An 18,373-nucleotide genomic window follows, 5' to 3' on the forward strand; every position below is an offset into this window, starting at 1 on the left:
TAAATAAGCAACAAATAATGGAATTTATTTTAGCTGAGGGAAACATATAACATGTCGTTCACAGATATCTGTTAAACTAGCATGGTGAACACTTTGTCTAGAGAGCTTACCCTTCTATCTGTACAAAAGACACTCGTCCTCCATGCAAACAGTCCCTATTTCTTCTTAATTATTCATTGCTATACATTATTTAAATATATCCACAACTCTGTATAAATTATCAACATAAAAAGTACCAAAAAATTAACATAATTTTCGTTTCTCTTAAATATCACATTTATATAATGACTATATTGCACATTTGTTTGAACGGCATGACAAAGCTAAGCTCAAGAAACAGAGAAATAGTTCGTTTTTGTTGTTTTTTTTCTCCCTGCAAATATACTGGTAACTATAGCAACAGTTTTGTCATCCTTTTAAACTCTCTGTAAACGTTTCCTGTCATCGCTTGTCATCGCTTTTCATCCATTTCGTCATCCTCGTTTCTATACATTGACATGATAAGAACGTTCACAGTGGCGATGAAAACAACAGCACATTGAGTCAAAGAGATTTGAGCGTTTGGGTCCTAACGGAAATGACGTCATGCTTCCAGTGCCTTTATTGTGTAAATAACTTACACGAAACGTTTTGTTCCGAGAGTATGTCTACGACGCCATATACATCTTAGCGACTCCTACCGAATGTGACGGAAAATGTAGAATTTGCATATTATGACGTCATTCCTTTCGGGGTCAAGTATCAATGGAGACGTCTGCTGTCTCCGTGCCGAGCAATGGCAAGTCTCCCTAAGTATGTTCTGTACAATTCCATCATTAGCAACACACACATATATGCTTTTTAATCACATCTGCACAATGAATAATATTAATAACCAAAATAAACGTCTTTGTACAAGTTTAGGGAAATTTCGGAATTCTGTCAGTGAAATTCCCACATTTAAATAAATAGCGTCTATCTGATGTCAATGCACTGGCTTTTTGTATGTAAGATGAAAGGCACCATATCTGAAACATGAGAAAACAGCTTATAAGTAATCTGCGATTTCTAATACCAAAAAGATTATGAAAAATTTAGAATTTATTCATTAAGTCAAGATTTTGATGACGTCAGGAACAAAATAAATGAAATGATCAGAATACCCAGAATACTGCCATCGATAACATCCGTCTTATAGTCGATTCACAATCTAATATGAGCCAGGAATGTAATGGTAAAACATAAATGTCATAATTTATGTTTCCTTTTTATCGTAGAACGTCAAATGCATCGCGTATTTAGTTGTAGAATAGTTTGTATGGAAGAGTTATCTTCTCTTGTGAGTAGATACTAGTTGTTCTCTGAACAAAACGTAATAATATGTGTGAAAGTGTCGAAAATTTAGACCCCAAAATTGATGTCATAATCCAAGACAACATTACCTTACGAGAGGAGTAAATCACACTACGCAAAGAAATAAGTAATTTGTACTTACGTGTGTTGTGTTTACATCCGGACGACTTTCACTTCCCGTTGAACAGACATAGATCTCGTTCTGCGGGTGTGTGCGAGGTTCTTCTCGGCGATGTCGGCTCTTCCCTCAGCCTCTTCGATCATTTGCTGGGCCTTGCGGTACTTGCTCATGGTAATGCTGGTTACATCCTCCTGTAAGTAAAAAATGAAGCATTTGAAATCTCGACAGTGGCAGATTGGTGAGTTTTAATGACAAACAGACGACCAATTTCAATTTCGAAGCATTTCAAATCTCGACAGTGGCATATTGGTGAGTTTTAATGACAAACAGACGACCAATTTCAATTTCAAAAAGAAAGAAGAAGATATGGTTAAAACGGTGTATGGGATAACTTTATAAATTTTTGTTCTCTTTTTTTATGAATGACTTGTATAAATATTATGACATTGTAAAGAAACACTGAAAACAATATATGTTACAAAAATTTGCGAATTACTGCTCTCATAAAATATTCTCATATCAGAGTGAAAAAGAAAAAGAAAAGTTCCTGCTCAATTTACCATTTTACCAATTTACAAAATCTCGAATATATTAGGAATCTGACTCCTATATACGTACCGCCTCTTCGATCTGTCTCTTGTAGATTTTGATTTTCATGTTAAGCTGGTCGTTCAGGCTGGTAAGTTCGGCTACCATACGGTGGTCTTCCTCGGCTACGCTGACCAATTCCTTGTACTGACGCTCGTATTTACGCATGTTTCCAATGGCCTCACGTACACGCCTCTGTTCAGCTTCTAATTCGGCCTCGAGATCCCTGATCTGAATCACACAATATCGGATGATTAAGTACCTTATCCAAACTAAGAATAGTTGGTAAACGCAAACAAAAACTAAAACCGTCAATAATGAGGCGAAGGAACTATCGCGATTGGTTGACTTTACACATCTTATATACTTATTTTACATTTATGCACCGGTTATCTTCATCAGATTTCGAAGAATTTAGTGGATATAGAATATTTATAGATATAAATATAAATTCACGTTTTTAGTTCTAATTCCACGATAGAACAATTTCAATTGACAAAATGTTGCCTCTAGGAGAACTATTAAAATACCTTTATCGAAAAATCTTAATTTGAGTAGCAATTGCAACTTGTCCGTCTGTTAGAAACATTCACAAAACACATGTTACTTACTCTGGCCTGGAGTTTGGCGATCTGTCTCTTTCCTTCCCTAAGGGCAAAGGCCTCGGCTTCCTCTAGCCTGAGGGTAATCTCGCGGATTTCGATTTCGAGCTGCTTCCTGAGGCTTTCGGCGTTCTTGTAGTTCTCCTGTTCCTGGCGGAGCTCGTCAGAAAGACGTTTGTTCTCGTTGAAGAGACGCTCGGCACGCTCTTCGGCGGCTCTCTGTGCGTTAAGAGCTTCGTCAAGGTCGGCCTGCATGGCAGAGATGTCAGCCTCCATGCGACGTTTGTCGTTGACGAGAACGTTGACTTGGATTTGGATTTCAGACAGACGAATGGAAACCTCGTTGAGTTCAGTTTCGGCGCTCTTGCGGGCCCTCTCAGACTAATTGAAAATAAAAGAGAAAATATAAAATTAATCCGCATCAATAATTTTATGTCAATTGAACGAGTGGTTTACTGTAAAAAATCGTAACTTAATCCCATTCTTCTTATTCTACAACGATTTGTAAATGTTACTGTTAAGAGCCTAATAATGATTATAGAATAAATAACAGACTTAAAAGTTAACTAAATAAAAAATAATAAAATATTTCTGTACTTTTTGACAAACATAGTTAAGATTCCACTTATGTTTTACAGATCCCTACATATACATATATATCCAATGATTTCAAAACCAAAGATAACCAAATATCTACTAACGTTCTCCATGGCAGCCCTAAGATCTTCAACTTCGGCCTGGAGGGAAACGCGTTTCCTCTCGGAGACAGACAGTTGGGCGAGGGCATCCTCGAGTCTGCGGGCAGTGTCTTCATTAAGGGCCTCGAGCTCCTTCAAAAGAAAATCCAACATTATATTAGTAGTTAGACCATGCTTACATGCAATTGTGTCAAGATGAGTCATAATTGAATGATAATTGGGAACTTCAGTATTGACACTGTCAACGCAAAAAGTGTTTAAATTTTAATTAGAAACGATTGATGGATAAGGTTGGTGATGAAAAGACACTACATCGTAGACTATAACACCCACTAATATGCACAGTTTAATTCAATAACACTTAATTAACCATTTAAGGAGTGAAAATCATATTGAAACCGGTGTTACTAAGTTAGCCGAAATATAACTCTACATCATCAAGGAATGTCAAAGATTATTGCTGAGTACAACACTTATCCTCCAAAAATAGTAACATTTATCTGTTGAAGTTTTTATCACGCTGGGTGTGAAGATGTTAAACCGATAGCCATTCGAATTGAGAACTTGTTCTATGTAGGTTTCAGATAACAACGATGTAAATCATAAAGTCAAAAGCTTGCCTTAGAACTAAAGTGTATGTTCTATTATTAGACTGAACATCTCGTGCAGAATGAAACATCTGTATATTGGCGAAACAGTTAACGTTTTGTCATGAAAAATTATTATACATTTCGCACTCAACCCTATTTTATCAAATGCGCATCCTTCAAGGGAAAAACTATGGTCACACACGAAAGATGCTATTTTACAAAAGGTAATAAATATTTTTGAAACATGTTTCCATTTTGAAACATTTCCTAGACACAATATTCAGCTGCTTGGATTATTAATGCAGGTTTCATTGTTAGATATTTGAGTCTAGTTATCTAATTTTTGACGACTTTTTCATGCTCTAAATAATATTTTGAAAATTTTATTTACCTTGACGCGGGCGTGGAGAGACTTGATCTGTTTGACGTACTCGGCGTTGGCCCTGTTAGCATTATCAAGAGCAGCTTCAAGCTCCCTGATGTCGGTCTCGTACTTCTTCTTGATACGGCTGATCTCGGATTTGTAGCGGACCTCAACCTCCACCAAAGTCCTCTGTAATTCCTCGATAGCCCTGGCGCTGCTCTTTCTGTAATAGAGAAATAATAGAATACATTATTGTACTTTACAATAGGTAGCGTCTTACAAATGGTCACCAAGGAACACTTTCCTGTAAATGAGCACAACTGAATATCTTGTCTTAAGCCAACAGTGATTCAAGGTTAAAATTTGATGCTGGAAATACAGTAATCAAACAAGTTATTCCCGTATTTCCGATCATTACAACAATGATCTCTTCTATGTTAAGTTTGTGGTACATTTCTGATGTATTTTCTAGAAAACTTACATGTTTATGGATCGAAAATAATGTCCGAAAGTTTGAAACTCCTGTTCACGCCCGGCCATCTTAAAAACTTATGTGGATATGGTTAGGTCTAGAGTTTATTTCATTTTACAAGAGGTCTGGTTTTGTACGAGATATAAACTTAAGATAATGCAGTGATTTGCTAGCAGTTATCAGATTTACAGCGGGGAGTCTAGCAGAGAAGATATCAGAACTCATAGTTACTATGTACTGTCAATGTCAAACATTTTCTGAATAAAGATTTGGAGTATTTTTGGGTGATGAAGTGTGGATGGTACTATCTGATATAACGGCAATGTGTTGCGCTAAAACATTTATTATTTTTCCAATGATATTGCGTTCATGTTTGCATATAATTCATAAACTTGTTTGGAGTTTCGATTTTGGTTACATCATGTTTATAAATTTTGGCAATTTCATAAATTGAACTTTTGTTATTATCTTTTGAACAACTGCATAGTCAATTACGTCCGCGTATGATTATAAATATGCATGGTACTGTTCTGCTATAGTGATTATAGCTTTATTTTCTATTATTGTTGATATAAAAAAATGAATTTCAACCTGCATACTTTATTAAGCTTAAACATAGCGTAGAAATTAAGTTTCACAAATAAGTATATTTACAGAATAAAACTGCATTGTCGTTCTTCCATGACCAGAACAATTATACAAATTAACTGAACATTTGAATTACCTGATGCTATCAATCTCCTCGTCCTTCTCGCGGAGTCTTTGTTCCATTTCAGAGCGGAGTTGGGCGAGGGCGGCCTGGGCGGCAGCAAGTTTGTTCTCTGCGTCCCTAAGGGCATCCTCGGTGTCGCGAAGAGCGGCGGCCAAGCTGTCCCTCTCGGCGGTGAGAGCAGCGTTGTGGGCCCTGAGCTCGTCATTGGCTTTGTTGGCTTCTTTGAGAGCCTGTTTGGTCTCCCTGAGGGCATCTGGGAAAATGATATATTTTGTTGTTAATATTCACCATTGTTTGGTTTTTTGTTTTCCTAACTAACATTTTCATTATTTTCAAATCGCCTTAAACATTTCCGATTTTTAAACGCTTACCTTCGAGTTTCTTGTTTTCCCTTCCAAGGGCGTCGTTCTTCTCTTGAAGCTCGGCGAGCTTGACGCGGAGACGCTGGCATTCCGCCTCGAGCGCAGCCTTCTCTGAGCGGAGGGCAGCATTCTCAGCGGAGAGATCGTCAACCTTCTTTTGAAGAGCGATGTTGTCGTTCTCCAGCTGTCGGTTCCTCTTCGTGAGATCCTGAACGATGATGGTAAGCTGAAATAGAAAAATGGATAGAATTAAGTATTATTGTTTTAAAGAGGGTGCTATTGATTACAAGGAAGCTGCAATAGCGGCAAAATCATGTATAGATATTGGCACCACACATTCAAAAAATAATTTGGGACTGGAATAGTTTACGATTTATATTATGGAAATGAGATTTTCAGCAAATGAGAATTTTTGGCGTTGTAAAGTAGACATTTTGTTTCATCATTTAATATTTACTTACGTTTTCAATTTCGATGCTAAGTTCCCTAACTTCGTTTGTGAGTTTAGCCTTTGCCTTTTCAAGGTTGGAGTTACGGGCCCTAAGAGTATCACAGGCATCTTCCAACTCTTGAACACGGACAGTGAACTTCCTCCTAAAATACAGGTGTTATAAAATATGAAATAACGCAAAGTTCGATCATTTTCAAAACTGTTCCTCGGTCCTTTCTAGTATCGCTTTCAAATTTAAAATCTGTAAAAATATATACTTTTGAAGCTTTCAACATAGCGCTAAATTATCACTGCAATACGTTCATTTTTTCTACACAATCTTAACATCAAATAAGAATAACGCAATCTCACCAACAAGACTTATGCTAAAATAAGTTTCTTTAAAGTATCTGGTTCTAACTAGATTTTCTTCCGGCAGGTCACATTTTAAAGAACATTCACGATTCTCACCTGACGGACTCGAGTTCCTCGCGGACAGTGACGATTTCTTTGTCGTATTTGGACTTGAGTGCGACGAGGTCGGCGTTAGCCTTGCTGAGTTGGTTTCGGAGGATGGAGGCGGCTTCGGATTCTTCTTCATAACGGGCGTTCAGGTTGTCGTAGTCACTCTGCAGTGCACTGAGTTGTACTTGGAGGTTCTGTCTTTGCTGTTTAACGAAATGTCACAATTTAGCCACTCTGAAATGTCTTTTTGACACGTTATTTTAAATGAACATATGGTCATTTGGACACTTATTAAAACTAATCTCGATAGCAGATCAGTTTGTGTTGTCTTACAAACCCGTCACCGTTTTTTGAATGATCTCTTGTCTTCCAAGACTATTAGATTTTTTTATCATAATGCTAATATTTTATTGTGATTGATTTTCTTTTGTGGGTATAATAAGTTTTTGCAGTAGAAGCTATTTGGAGGATACATTTGTGGATGATGACGTATAATTTTTTGAAAAATGTATCCCATAACGTGCTCGATACTATAAAATATTATGTAGTGCAGATTCACACAGCAACTTACCCTAGACTCGTCGTCCAAGTTCCTCTTCAAGTCGTCCAAGCTGACTTGAAGCTGAGATTTGGCCTTGGCGAGTCCGGCGTTGGCGGCGTCCAGCTCCTGGACCTGGTGCTGAAGGTCGAAATTCTCTTGGGTGAGGCGAGCTTTGAGGCCGTTCAGGTCGTTGAGTTGGCGTGACATATCATCGACCTGTGCCTTCAAACGGAGGTTGGAGCTCTCCAAACCCTCGACCCTAACCTCAAGTGATGACTGCAAATAGAAGCAAAGGTAAAAATCTTATTTTTTTTAAAAAAAGACAAGGTCTGTCCGCCTATCATATATAGTTATTATATATAGTTTTTATGTCATTTGACATACTTTGATTTGAATTTTGGTATTCGCTTGACCCAGATTATTGGACAACTGAAAATATATTTTAAGTAAAAACACATCAAATTCTAACACACACCTTAGCCTTGGCCAGAGAATCGTTAGCCATCTGGAGACCGTCAATTTCAACGACAAGTGTAGATTTTTCCTTCTCAACCCTAGATTTGGACTTGGACATGTGTTCAAGTTGGTCGGCAAGGTCGTTAAGAGCATCCTGATGACGTTTCCTCTGGCTGCTTTCCTGGGCTTCGTACTGAGCAGACGCAAGTTCTAAGTCTTTGCGAAGCTTGTTGACTTCTGCTTCACGTTTCCTGGAAATCTCGGTCTGAAGGAACAAACCATTTTGTGTTATATACTGCTCGTAGAATCATAACATGGGTATGATATCGTTTTATCGTCTAATTTTAATTTCATTTGATCACAAAAACGGATTGTTTTCTGCTTTTTCTTTACTTTGGTTGTAATGTTATGCGTGTATTGGTAAGCATCAATTGTAATTGTCAATGAAATAACTAATGCTTATAAAATTTAAAAATTTCAACCTTGTATTTCGGTCGTTGTTGATTTAGTCTAGTGTTTCATAGCTAATGCAAATTTCAGTTCGATATTTCGCTGTTGATGTGAATTTCAGTCTATTATTTCACGGCTAATGTAAATTTCAGCTTGTTATTTTCAGAAGAATTAATTACCTGTGTTGACTGTAATCCATATGCCTCTTCATACCGGTCGTTGGCTTGGTCTAATTGGAAAGTAAGTTCAGCACATTGTTTCTCGAACTGTCAAAGAAAATTCAAACCATAAATTTTATTTATTTTACATCAAGTACATGTCTACAATTATTGTACACATAAGTAATTCGGAGAGCTGCGCGCGGTAAGAGAACTAATACCACAAGAGAAATAAACAAATCGGAATTCAAAGAAAAATAGTGAAATGCGAGCGAATTTACACTTGTGAGAGGTCTTCTCTAACAGTGATAGAAGTACGTGAATAATATTTCCATAATAGATATAAAAAAAAAAACAAGAAATAAGCTGGGTTTTTTCTTATTAATAATGTTTTTTATTTTATTTATTTATTGATTATTTTATTTTATGTTATTTTAGAACTAGCAGCTCCAGTATCATTATATTTAAAGTTAAAATTATATAATATTTTTGAAAGAAAAATCTAGTGTTGCTTGATTTCAGAATAATTTATATATCATCTATATGGCAAAATATCCTTTAACAGAAGCGTTTCCAATTACAAAGATATTTGTGGGAATTCGATTAGATTTTATTTCTGAGTAACATCAACAAATAATTCCTGTTAAGCAAGTGTATTTCGTGAATCTACTGATGTTATAAGTAAACCTCATGCCCCCAGGGGTGATTTAATCCGCCTCACGCCCGACCCCCGCGGTGAACTGTGAGGCGCTTAATGAAAGTGCGTTGTGCACCTGATATTCTTACGCCATATTGTTTAGAAGAAACAGTGGGAAACAGTCGTCCTGACGGGGGATCGTTACGGAATCTGACATGGAGGGTGCTAAGCTATAACTACTGTTAACAGAAAACTCCCCTAGCATAGAGAGATAGCATCACTCAGAGAGGCTAAAACAGACAGTGGAGAAGCGCTTCTCGCTGTAGTATTAGGTTACGAAGTCTCGCCGTCCGCTACACGCCAGACAGTACATATTTAGGGCCAAGTGTGCCGTTTGTATAGTGTAATACACGCGCACACTTATCGCTGGTTCAGCGTAGAGAAAACCGATCTACATTTCACGGCTTGAACGTAAATAACGTACAACTTTAATACCACTGCTTAGGATCCTTGCATTGTAAATTATAGAAAGAATTGTTTCCCTTCTTTTTAAAATTTTTTGATATATACATTATTTGTGATATTAGATTTTGTATTGCATTTTAGAATTTGGTGTATTTCGAAGAAAAATTTTAATAACTTTCACATAAATCAAGGAAGTGACGTAATACTTACTCTAATACGCATGTCTCTCTCACCATCTACGGCATCCTCCAGCTCCCTGATCCGGCTCTGCAAATGACGTCACAAGTGTTACCATTTTACGTAAGCATAATTCATCAACAGAATTTAATTAATCAGTGTTAACTAGCTAAACATTCAAACACTTATCAATGTTTCAAAGGAATTAAAGAACATTACATAATTATTAAATAAACATCCTGTCCTTTTTTTTTAATTAGTTATTGTTGGTATATGAGTTTATTTTTTAACGATACAAGAACGACAAATTAACATTGAAGACAATGTAGGTTGCATTCGGAGGTTTGCACAGCACATCACATTGTGAAATGAACACCGAACGATCAGAGCATGCAGATCTATATGAAAGGAAAAATGAAGGTAAAACATTTTGGACAGTTCATCATGGACAAATTGTGAATATATATGTTTAGAATATATATGTGATTTGGTCGGGTATAATATCACACACGGATATCTGGTTTAACTTTTCAAAAGAAAAGTTTTTTTTCAAACTGTGCGGAGGATATACTTGGTAATGGACAGTCCGTTGTAACGAGGTTGACGATTGGTTCTTGGTAGTAAGGTAGTTGTGACAAGGTTTATGATTGGTTCTTGGAAATCAGGCGGCTGTGACAAGGTTTGTAATTGGTTCTTCATTAAAAGGAAGCGGAATGGTAGGGGATATCACTAGGTACAATTCTATTTCGGTATAGAGGATCTTCTTTCCAAAATCTTCCATTACACAACGGCGAGATCTTTATTTTTCCTCATATTTGATAATTAAAATGTCATATTTTCATCTACAAAATTGTACAACATCCTTTCTGTACATTCGGTCACCTCAAAATGGATCAAACTGCATGCAAATAAAACATCTTTTTCGTTCAAGGAATTAAATAATTCGGTCAAAATACGCTTCTTCTGCAAGGTTCCATCGTCGTAAGGAAGAACACATCTTGCAGGAAGTGACGTCAGGACATGCTCGGAGTGGGCGGAAGTGCACTCACAACCTTATTGATGTACCTGAATATACATACACTACCTGAAATCGTTGTTCCTCGGCTGCAAACATGTCTTGTTCATGTTTTATTACGCGAGTTGATTTCTCTACATTAACATTAGATGACCCACTAGATGAAGAACTGATAATGGTGCGTTTCACTTGGCTTGAACTTGTTTTAACTTGGCTTGAACTCGAGGCGACTGCACTTGATTGTATTTGACTTGTACTTGCTCGTCTGGAAATAGTCCCCTTGTTCTAACAAACCAAAGTTTGTAGGCTGTTATAAAAAGGTATCCTAATTTTGAATGTCGGAATTTCTTTTCAGAAATGGAGGGAGGGTATTAGGGATTTATAAAGTATTTATTATATAATGAATTGTTTTTTGTATTATTTGATATTATGACAATCCTTATCATGAACTGCTCAAATATGATGATGCATGCGTACGAACAAGTTACTCGTAAATGTCTGAAACTGAATTCCTGGTTTTTGCTAAGTTGAAAACATCCTATAGTATTTCTGATAAGTCAAAAAGATTTAGCAAGACTGCGGTTTTTACACGCCCCCACCGGACCTTGGAGTGTTCTTAGGTCATGGACCATTTATCTTGGAATTAGCCAATAGAAAACTAATGCTTCCAGATGTGCATTTAATATATATACCCTTTCATGTCTAAAACAGCTGGAGAACGTTAGCTAAAATTTTACACCAATATTATTAGGCGTATCATCGGAGACAATTAAAAGTGAAATTCTTATTTTCAGTGGATGCTCTCCAAATTTATATAATATAACTGTTATCATTGAAATTAAAAACCAGGATTTCAATGTCATTGTATTCAGACTTAACATTACTAGATAAGCATACACTGTACATGAACGTGTTGATGTTGAAGTTATGTTAAATAATAATTATCGGAATTTGCAAACAAGTTTCCATCATGCACATATTTAACTAACCGAAAAAGTGGAAGTTCCTCTTTTAAATAACCGAATATCTACTACTGAATGTGATATGTTTATTTTGATTCCAGTTAATTGGTCGAAGTTTCCAACAGAAAAAAAACTATCTTATCAACAGTCAACTATTTCCATGATAAATCTAAAGGATATTTGCATTGGAATGCGTCTACGCATGATAAAAACCTAAGTTCTATGCGCCTGTCCGTGGCTGTGTATGTCGGTTTATTTTTAGCTCGTGTAATGCAACCCGCCTCATCGAGGTACTTCAGCCACCGCGCGATGCCCATAACAGGAGACCTGCTATGTGACGTCAGAGACCGGAATTTACCGATACTTCCCGAAGATGATTCAACAATTTTTGTATACAATTTCGCTTTTTGATCTAATAAGCATTTTATGTAAACAGATTTTTCTGTTTCTTAACGTATGTAATACATGATTATACTTCTATTTCAAATCTTCTATGTCTTGACTAAATATTTTCTATTTTTGTCGGTGTCAGTTTTGTGCAGGCGTACGTTTGCGTCAGCGATAGGGTGAGTACACACATTCCTGAAATAGCTCTACCTATTCACGTGCGCTACCGGTGAGAGATAGCTGACTCTCCTTACTTGATAACTGTTAGAACCCTTACTCGTTAAACCACGCATCTTATCTGATTATTGACTTACAGCATCGAATTCACAAACATCGCTCCCCAAACTGAGCGCCTGCTGTGGCACGCGCGTGCTTCTCGAGATAACTAGTCTATGTTATTGCATTCAGTTAGTAACAGGTTTCACTAGAAATTTCTCCAAGTATAAAATCTAAGTGTTGTAATAAAATTGCGAATCTTGTAAATATTTCGTTCCCGACATTAAAATTTAGAATAATTAATTAATTAAATAAAGTTATGGTAAGACTATAGTAACTTCCTGTTGTTGTTTGTTGTTTACGTCCGAGTTAGTAGTTCCAAAATGCAGACATTTAGGAAATATGAACATCCACAATGTTTGATCCAGAGAAGGAAGTGCGAATAATTATCTAAATCACAAAGCGGTTAGATCCAATTAAATCCGGCTCCAGCCATAGAATAGCAACATTGATAGCACAATAGCAACGGCAAGCACAATGAACTTGACAACTTGTTAATCCATGAGGCCACACAGGTTGTCCACAGATTCACGTAAAGCCACAGAAAGCCACTGTATAACTTCAAATTAATTTTCCACTTTGATAAAAGCTTAATGTTGTAGCAACAAGGTGATATGATAATATAAAGATGAATTTAATAAATAAATGACTAAATTCATTAAAAGCGGAAATTAATTTTGAAAAAAAAATATGTTCCACCTGTTAAACATTCAGCTTAGGTGTTGAATTCAAATACATGAACGTAGCACACAGAAAGCAATAGAGGAAAAACACATTTTATACAATTTCAAATTAATATTGCGGAAGGGGAAATAGGGTCCACACGAAAAACTCACCTCGAACCGGTTCTGTGTGGTGGGGGATGTGCCACGGTATACCTGGTAGGAACGCTTCACGTGCACAACCCTGTTAATATCCGAATCAAAATCAGCCATTTTTGTTAGTTCTGGAATACAGATAACCACAAAAGAAAGAAAAATAAATTCTACAGGAAATCACGAAATGGAGCTGAAAGTGAAACTACGTTATATCCACTGCTCGGCACCGAGTGTTGAGCTTTGTACACTATCGGCAGAGTGACTAGAACGGCCCGAATGAATGCTTTAAATACTAGCTCTTCTAATGTTTTATACTGCTCGCGCATCCGCTAGGGGGCGCTGCGGTTCAGACAGTAGCAGACACCGCCAGGATGAAACCCGATATCTCTACGAGTCAAAGAAGGCATGATGAGGTAGGAAGACATTGGCTTAGCGAAGGGTATCCCCCGTTATTTCTACGTCACTGATGTGATGTCACAGATCTTGCGCATACACTTGAGATAATTTATTTCGGCGTCCCTAGCATCAGAGAACGGGAAGTGTTCGCGATTGTGAAGAAAATAATAAGACACTTCCCGATTGGCACTCAGTGTTTACACCTTGCGCCAAATATGGCGACCGGGAATGGCATTCGAGTACACTGCTGAACGTAAGGTTTTGTAGAAGTGATGGATAGAAAATAAAAAGAGGGAAGAGGGGACGGACAAATAGATTTGGATTAATGGTGACTTGACTCTAATATTGTAAACGCCAGCGTTATATTATGCAGAGCTAGCTTTCATAAATTGGACTTCATCTTGGCATAGTTTTTCTCGTGCATATGTTGTTTGAGGCATGCAACCCCAAATATGTAGGGATGAAAAGTGACGCTGTAATGTCGCTAGGAACAATGATGCTTCCGCATTGTTGGTGTGTATATAATATAAAGGGTGGAAACCAGAATACGAATCCTGCTTTAAATAATCGTTACCAGATGATCTCGGTGCAGGACAATAAAGCAGATCCCTGTGGGACTGATATGTTTTGGGGCACGCGAGTTGTTTATGTAAACATATTAATGATTATTGATGTATATTACCAGAATGATGTGTCGCATAAATTTATACGCATACACACGTGTTATGTTAATGATAGACAGTGTTATCGCACGTGTGTTTCATTAGAAATTATTCACACCTATGTCGTGTTACTATAGATAGATTATTTTGTACATGTTACTATAAACAGTTTTATGTGTGCATCGTTACTTCCGATTCCTACCTGTTGACACATGTCTATATAGCTACACGTGTGTACCGATTTACACTCGTGTAATTATCGATAGACGATTTTGCACATATCACGGACAAATATAGTTTTACAAAACTTTTAAATTATCAAGTTTACTCGCACGTGCGATATCAAATGCGCGTGTTAATACATTCAATTTAAACTTCAATTTAATACAGATGTTTTTCTCAATATCCCTATACATAATTATATTTGTATGTAACACCCATTTTGCTTGACATGTGGCAAATATAGCAAGGTATTTTACATGCGTGTTACATAATTTACACTTGCGTTACTATATATTTTACAAATGTGTTACTATAATATTTTACACGTGTGTTACTATTTATATCAACACATGTGTATATCTAATTAAGTTGCCCGTGAGCTTTCACCGATAAAATCTTGTACGTGTTTGGGTAATTACAGTCATATTCATGTGTGTACGCGAGTTACAAATGACAGACAATGTGTACACGTGCTATAATGGACTAGTTCACACGTGTGTGACTTAAAATAGATAGTTTCACGTTCATTACCATCGATACACAATTTTATGTACATGTATCTCATCTATGTACAGACAATGATACACGTGTATTACTAAGGGAAGACAATACTGCGCGCTTGTTTTTTAATGCAGAAACAATATATACACGCGTGTTTCCATAAGCCGGGGGATGGATAAAATGCGTTTTTTCTGAAAAGACGATTATTTGAGTAGTGTTGTTGACAGATCGGATTATCACCCAATTATTTATCAATTTCATAGCAACTTGTGTTTCTCTTTTCATCCTTCTTTCTGTAAAAAAAACTTAAAACATATTCGTTAATACATAAATTTGAGATAATGGGTCTCATGCGATAGCGTAGCTCTGAACGACGGACGGAAGATTTCTGACAGATGTACGCCATCGGGAACGGAGTGGACGAAGGGTATGATTATTCGCTCAATGGTCTTTTCCTGACATCCATGAAAATACGATTTTTCGCGGAATATTTGAATAGCGTTCGTGTCCGCTCACGAAATAAGACATGCATTTGGCGACAATAAAGTGGTTTTCAGTAAATTTTACATCCTAGTAACAGTCAGGGTCATTTAGGATGTTTCAGGGTTAGATGGTGGAAGAAAGCTGGAATATCTGGAGAAAAAACATCGACCAGAGGTCATATATAACTGGAACCAGCGCCATATGGGATAGGAACTCGCCACCCACAGTGGGAGGGCTTGTGGTAATACCTTTCCGACACTGGACACCAGATCCTAATTTGTTGATAACATACTCTCAGCAAGATTATCTCCCCCTAGTTTGAACCTTGTAAAATAGACAAATATTATCAAGCAAAATAATAGTGATTATTTTTTCATATTCTAGAGATTAATGGCCAGGCAAACCTTAACCGATATTTTACAAGCCACATTTGTGTGTAAAATGTCATTTTGGCTTTTTCCTAGAAATAGCGATGCTTTCCGTTACCGCCGTCGTCATGGCAACTACGTTACTGCACTAGGACAACTCTAACTTCATCCGATGATATCCCAGATTGTCTTGTTTCTATGTGTCAGACAGATCTCTGGTTCCTACATGTCCGCTGTACAATTGCCGACCTCGAGAATCCATGTACATGCTGACATGCAGGTATTTTAGGTATCCTCTGTTTCGGACGTTTTGGCAAAGAAAAAATGCATATGTTGTAGAATCTTCTACAGCAACGAGATCAGAATCATGGACACCAAAAGGATGTTATGAATAATTATCGAAATCTTAAGGGGCCATATTATAAAGTTCGTTAAATTTTTGATTTAGTTAAAGAAGCCAATATTGAAAAATGCACTGAAGAATTTTCAAGAATGGAAGGACCAATGTATTAAATACTGTGAGTTTAATGCTGAAATCCAATAATCAAGGGTAAGGATATTAAAATCGCGTGTCACTAGCAATTCAGAATATATCTTCTTTGAGTTTTTCCTAAATTTTCCTAAATTCATATAGAAAAAAACAACCTTGTTTTAAGTTTTGAAAATAGGGTCAACCTTGTTTTAAGTTTTGAAAATAGGGTCATCTTCTCCGATCTTGAATTAGCAGTCTTTATGTCATACAATTGAACGTAACATTCATTCCCTGAAAGAGAGGTCTTATTGGCCCGTTGAGCATCTTGTTCTAGCGATTTCATTCAAACCAAAGTCACTCAAATAATTACTTTTCCTTCAATAGCATCAAATACCAGATGGATCTAAAGGTATCTCACGGAGAATTCCAGCAATCGAAACGATTTAGAGCGGAAACGCTGCCGAATGAGGGAAGTGTATACAACTTTACGGATAAAAGAAGCTTTATATAAATAAATGTAAATAAATCGAGGCTCACAAGTTAACCGAAAGTTATATATGTATTTATTCCTCAGAACCCATTAATAAAACCCTAATTACATTTATATCACTAATTGCTACACAACTCAGAAAACTGTTTTCGTACCCTAAATTCATTTCTCACGCCATTCTGCAATAATTATGTTCCTGTTAGGCATCACCACTTCTAAGTTATTTTCTATATTCATTTTTTTGTTTGACCACTTTCCTGGTGGCGAAAAGAAAACAAAATGGGTCTTTAGTTCATTAATTGGCTTTTACATGACGGATGACTTCACGAATAAAGACAGTTAGATATCATGTTAAAAATGAAGACTAGAACATACATAAGGTTCATGAACCAAAATCTGCCTGTTGACCGATTCGCACTGAAACATTCCTCCTCGCGTGCAACGCGGACGTTCATTGGTGATTTATCAGTTGTGGTGTTACGTCACACAGCCGCCAGATGGCGCGGTGCGTGGGTTAACGACATAGTAGACGTGCATTACATATAACACGTGTTATACATTGATGTACGTAATACCAAAGACACAGACATTGATGATATCGAGGAGGAAAACAACGCGTAAAGTACACAAGACCTTAGAACCATGATGCACCTGCATAAACCCCATTACCCCATGACCAGTTGACCATTGTTTCACAACTGTTATGCAACAGAGACGCCCCCTATGTCAATGTAAATGATCTTGGGATCAGCGGTAACTACACCGGTATCGAAGTCAGGGTTTACGGGGCCAAGGTCAGCGCTAACTAATCTTTAGAACCGGTATCGGTCACAGGTGATGAGGTCAATGCCAGCGATAACTAACCTAAGAAACACGGTATCTGGGTCAGTGGTTACAGGGTGAAGGTCAGCGGTAACCAGCCTCTAGAACCTTTATCGAGATCAGCGGTTTGGGGTCAAGGTCAGCGGCGGTATCTGACCTACAGATCGATACCAGTAAGCGGTTATATGAGCGATGTAAGCGGTACCCTGTCATGGTCTAGCAGCAGCCGACCTAATGTCATCATCGATATTTCAGGGGAAACTTTTACTTTTGTAATACTAACCCCTGGACTTCATGTCTTAGCAAAATTGCATACAGTCTGCGACAACGAATGAACAGTTAATTTTCTCCTTTGATGTACATAAAATAATCGAATAACGTTACATTGTGGTTGACTGTAGCTTTGAAGTTGCGCGTCGCTATCTCTCTGTAATTTTCAGGAAGTATCTGCAGCTCTGCGATTGGTCATTTTTACCACTGTACTGACCTCAGCTTTATTATGAGTTAGTCCAGGGAATGATATGACACCAGTGATAGTAACCCATGGAATATCGAGATTGACCTAATGCCGACATTGGAGGTTCTGTTTGGGGCTGGTAGTTACGTTCCAAAGACCAACAGTAACCAAAGTATACAGAAGAAAACATAAAAACTACGTTTATAACTCTTTATTTCATTTTCATATGTTCAAATAGCATAAAATAAGTATTTATTTCATTATATCGCCATCTATTTATCTGCCACCCAGATTGCATTTATATCTCCAATAAATGCAATCTAACAATCCTTTAATTGTAAATTAAATTTAAACACATAACGATCAAATATCTTATAATTGCAGCTATTAAAAGCCAACTCAGACACATATAAAGCTCTGCG

The 18,373-nt window shown here is 37.1% G+C and overlaps 1 protein-coding gene across 3 annotated transcripts; it reads right to left on the reverse strand.

The window, feature by feature from the left end:
- Window positions 1–13,365, reverse strand: LOC138328534 (paramyosin-like). Of its 3 annotated transcripts, XM_069275382.1 has the most exons (16): window positions 13,097–13,365; window positions 10,705–10,920; window positions 9,654–9,710; window positions 8,363–8,449; window positions 7,753–7,998; window positions 7,308–7,553; window positions 6,743–6,939; window positions 6,303–6,435; window positions 5,851–6,067; window positions 5,492–5,732; window positions 4,323–4,518; window positions 3,345–3,473; window positions 2,653–3,024; window positions 2,072–2,272; window positions 1,475–1,644; window positions 1–1,007 (listed from the first exon to the last, which is right to left on the reverse strand). In XM_069275382.1, exons 1-15 carry the CDS (start codon window positions 13,193–13,195, stop codon window positions 1,486–1,488), a joined length of 2,796 nt encoding a protein of 931 aa, XP_069131483.1. In that variant the 5' UTR covers window positions 13,196–13,365; the 3' UTR covers window positions 1–1,007; window positions 1,475–1,485. The 3 variants fall into 3 exon arrangements, with proteins under 3 accessions (XP_069131483.1, XP_069131484.1, XP_069131485.1); XM_069275383.1 differs by lacking the exon at window positions 10,705–10,920; XM_069275384.1 differs by lacking the exon at window positions 13,097–13,365 and having other exon boundaries at window positions 10,700–10,841.
- Window positions 13,366–18,373: the final 5,008 nt, after the last annotated feature.

Source organism: Argopecten irradians, chromosome 7 (genome assembly GCF_041381155.1).
Source record: "Argopecten irradians isolate NY chromosome 7, Ai_NY, whole genome shotgun sequence".
Lineage (NCBI taxonomy): Eukaryota > Metazoa > Mollusca > Bivalvia > Pectinida > Pectinidae > Argopecten > Argopecten irradians.

What these genes read in the sequence shown, in the direction of transcription:
- LOC138328534 (XM_069275382.1), bottom strand. Translation starts at nt 13,195, where the DNA reads ATGGCTGATTTTGATTCGGATATTAACAGGGTTGTGCACGTGAAGCGT. An exon ending in CCACACAGAACCGGTTCGAG is followed by an intron (nt 10,921 to 13,096) that starts GTGAGTTTTTCG and finishes TTGGTTTGTTAG; the next exon opens with AACAAGGGGACTATTTCCAG. An exon ending in TCGCCAAACTCCAGGCCAGA is followed by an intron (nt 2,273 to 2,652) that starts GTAAGTAACATG and finishes TGTGTGATTCAG; the next exon opens with ATCAGGGATCTCGAGGCCGA.